This window comes from Nanorana parkeri, unplaced genomic scaffold (genome assembly GCF_000935625.1).
Source record: "Nanorana parkeri isolate BGI_ZX_2015 unplaced genomic scaffold, ASM93562v1 scaffold1154, whole genome shotgun sequence".
In the NCBI taxonomy this organism is placed as follows: Eukaryota; Metazoa; Chordata; class Amphibia; order Anura; family Dicroglossidae; genus Nanorana; species Nanorana parkeri.
Genome location: NW_017307422.1, coordinates 1 through 3,058, shown reverse-complemented (window position 1 = coordinate 3,058; position 3,058 = coordinate 1). Strand labels below are relative to the sequence as shown.

General features: G+C 44.1%; 1 protein-coding gene across 1 annotated transcript in view; it reads left to right on the top strand.

Moving 5' to 3' along the window:
- The window catches only part of MYO9B (myosin IXB), a gene marked incomplete at its 3' end in the record, with an annotated part of 99,197 nt that extends 96,241 nt beyond the window's left edge, over positions 1 to 2,956 (top strand). Inside the window, exons 35-36 of the mRNA XM_018568204.1 lie at positions 218 to 291; positions 2,779 to 2,956. Of these exons, the coding sequence (XP_018423706.1) occupies positions 218 to 291; positions 2,779 to 2,956 (252 nt within the window). The remainder of the gene's footprint in view (positions 1 to 217; positions 292 to 2,778) is intronic.
- Between the last annotated feature and the right edge of the window lie 102 nt (positions 2,957 to 3,058).

Below are 3,058 nucleotides of genomic sequence, written 5' to 3'. Positions count from 1 at the left end.
GTGGGGACTGGTCAAGCAGCCAGACGGGGCAGAGGATCAGGTAAGCATATCATTGTTATTGTAGACCCTAGACCAAAAGGAGCACTTAACCCTTACGGTGAGGCTAACCCTGCACTGCAAGGTTTAAGTTTTTTTCCCCTGCCCAGAGTTGTTCTTTAAGTAAATGTGGAAAATATCTAAGTTCAGTTCTGACTGTGACTTTGTTTTTGCTGTTCAGCCTGCAAGACAATCTGCCACAAAAAATGTCTGAGTAAGATGCAGATCCGCTGTGCACCTGTTGGAGTAAAAAGTGTAAGTGTTATATTATATGTCCTATAACTGGTATGTGGTCTAAGGAGAAACTTCACCGGGCTGCCAAAGAATAGTTAAAGAAAAAAAAAGTTAGCAGCTACAAGTACTGTGATTAAAAGAGACGTCACATCCCCGCCCTCCTCTCCTCCTCCAATCACAGAATGCCCTGCATTCTGAGAAAATACAAGACATTGTAGGAGGATTGTGAAGAGGGGAGGGTGATGTGACTGGAGCGCTGTACTGCTAGAATCGCAATCCTCGCTCTTTTCAGGGCCTGTTCACACCAATTGCCAGTGCTTTCCAGAGCGGTAGCTGCTGGAATGCACAGCAATCGCTCACTAAACTTCCTCCTTCCTGACACTGCAGCCATCCCCCCCCCCCACACCCCCCCCCCCCCCCACACACAGACACACATACCCCCTATGCATGCAGCATTTTGCGTTTTGCAGTGGACCGAAACCTAGGCAATGTTTTGCCAGCCATTGACTTCACTGCACCGCCACACCCCCTCCCGCCCCAGAATGAAGGAGGAAGTTTAGTGAGCAATTGCCATGCATTCCAGCAGCTACCACTCTGGAACGCACTGCAATTGGTGTGAATGGGCCCTCAGTGTCTGGAAGCTGAATGTTGTGTGCAGGAAATGGAATTCTGCAAGGTAAGATTTTTATACTTTACAGTTGCCTTCTGTACCTAACACCCAGCTTTTTAATGATCATTTACTCACCCAGTGTACTCTGGAGTGTGGCTTTAAATATGAGACCTGAGAATAAATGCAGAGGTGTATGCAGAACAGTGGGATATACCAAGGGATATGGGGGAGTAAATACTATGCATGAAAACACAAATACTATGCATTCTAAAATAGTTTGAGTTCCTGCCAGCTTATATTGAAATCAGATGGCCTTATCCTGGTAACTGACATTTGTGACCAGCCTGGATGTTGCTAGATATTTGTAGAACTTCAGCATCATATGACAACTGCGTACATAATACACTATGTGCCCATATTTAGTTCTTTAACCTCTTGCCGTCCGCCCGTATTAAAAAAACGGACGGACGGCACTGCAGCATCTGCGGGTTGCCGTCTCCAGGCGGCAATTTTTTTCTGCTCGCGCGCGCCCCCTAGCGGGCACGCACGGGCAGAAAAGACCCGCTCAATGCACACACCCGTTACCGGGTGTTTCACATATAGGCGATCGGTGGGTCCATAGCCCGCCGATCGCCTATATGTGCTCGTCCCCCCTGACCCCTCACCTTGATTCCCGGGATCCGCTGCCCCATCTTGGATCCCGGGACCGGCTCCGAGGGCGTCAGGAGGAGGAGGACGGGAGATCAGCTCCTTGCTGATCCCCGTCCGGGCTGTGAATGCAGAAGTGATGTGTGTTACATCACTTCCGCATTCACCTGTCAGTCATCTGGAGAGAGAAGAAGCTGATAAAGCAGATCTCTGCTTTATCAGCTTCTTTTGGGGTCCATAGGTGATATTAGGGGTCCTAGAGACCCCTAATATCTCCATAAAGAGGACCTGTCAGTGTGCCTTTGCTATTATATAGGGGGTTGTTATCCCCCTATATAATAGCAATAACAATAAGTGCAAAAAAAAAAATATAAATAAAAAAAAAGAAAAGTAACACATAAAAAAATAAAATAAAATAAAAGCCACATATAAAAAAAGGGGAAAAAACCCCCCCAAAATGTTTAACTCCCCCACCCCCACGTTTACGCGCCTATAAACGTAAATACGCGTCCGGTGCCCCAGCGCGCAAAAATTACAATTGCGCTACACATGTTACATATCGCCGCGAACGTCGCAGTGAGAGCAATCATTTTAGGGCCATCAATCACTGATAACACTAAACTGATGAGCGGTAACAGCTTTTAAAGCGTCGCCTAGGGCCAATTTTGGGTATTATCGTTTTTTGAGGTTTCGCGCGCGCACGCAATTTTAAGGCTTGACATGTTTAGTGTCTTTTTACCCGACGTGACCCCATCTTTTATATTTTACCAAAAAATTGGGTAATAATAAATGTTTTATCATTTAATATAGGGGAAACTGTTTTTTTTTTTTAAATTTCGGTAATTTTTCCTTAATATAGTAAAAAAATAAAACCCCCAGTGGTGAATAAATACCACCAAAAGAAAGCTCTATCTGTCCCCAAAAAAGGGTATAAAATTCATTTCAGTACAGCGCTGCATGACGGAATAAATGTCAGTTAAAGTACCGCAGCGCTGAATACTGAAAAATGGCCTGGATGGGAAGGGGGTTTAACACCGCGGATGTCAACTGGTTAATGACCGCAATGACAGTTCTGGCCAGAATATGTCCAAGCAAAACAGCTAAGGTCTATAATGACTTAATTTGCTGTGGATGATTGAGCCAAATATGGGCTCTTCATCTAATTTAACTTTGAGTACATTACAGTCTTGTATAAAAATTCAGATTTTTTTTTAGATTTAACTTTTTCATTTTTGTTTACATGTTCACAGAACCAGGGCAATCACTTTGGCGTTCATGTGGCTGACTTAACCGAGACAACTTCTGTACCTCTTGTTATGGAGGTACTTCTTGAATATCTGGAAATGCACGGCTTGTACACAGAGGGTATCTATCGCAAATCTGGGGCAGCCAACTGCATGCGAGAGCTTAAAATATCCTTGGAAAAAGGTATACAATGATTGCATAAAACTGGCATCTCTGTTTACACAAGGTGTATGTGTATGTATGTATATGTGTGTGTGTGTGTATGTATATGTGTATATATTTATT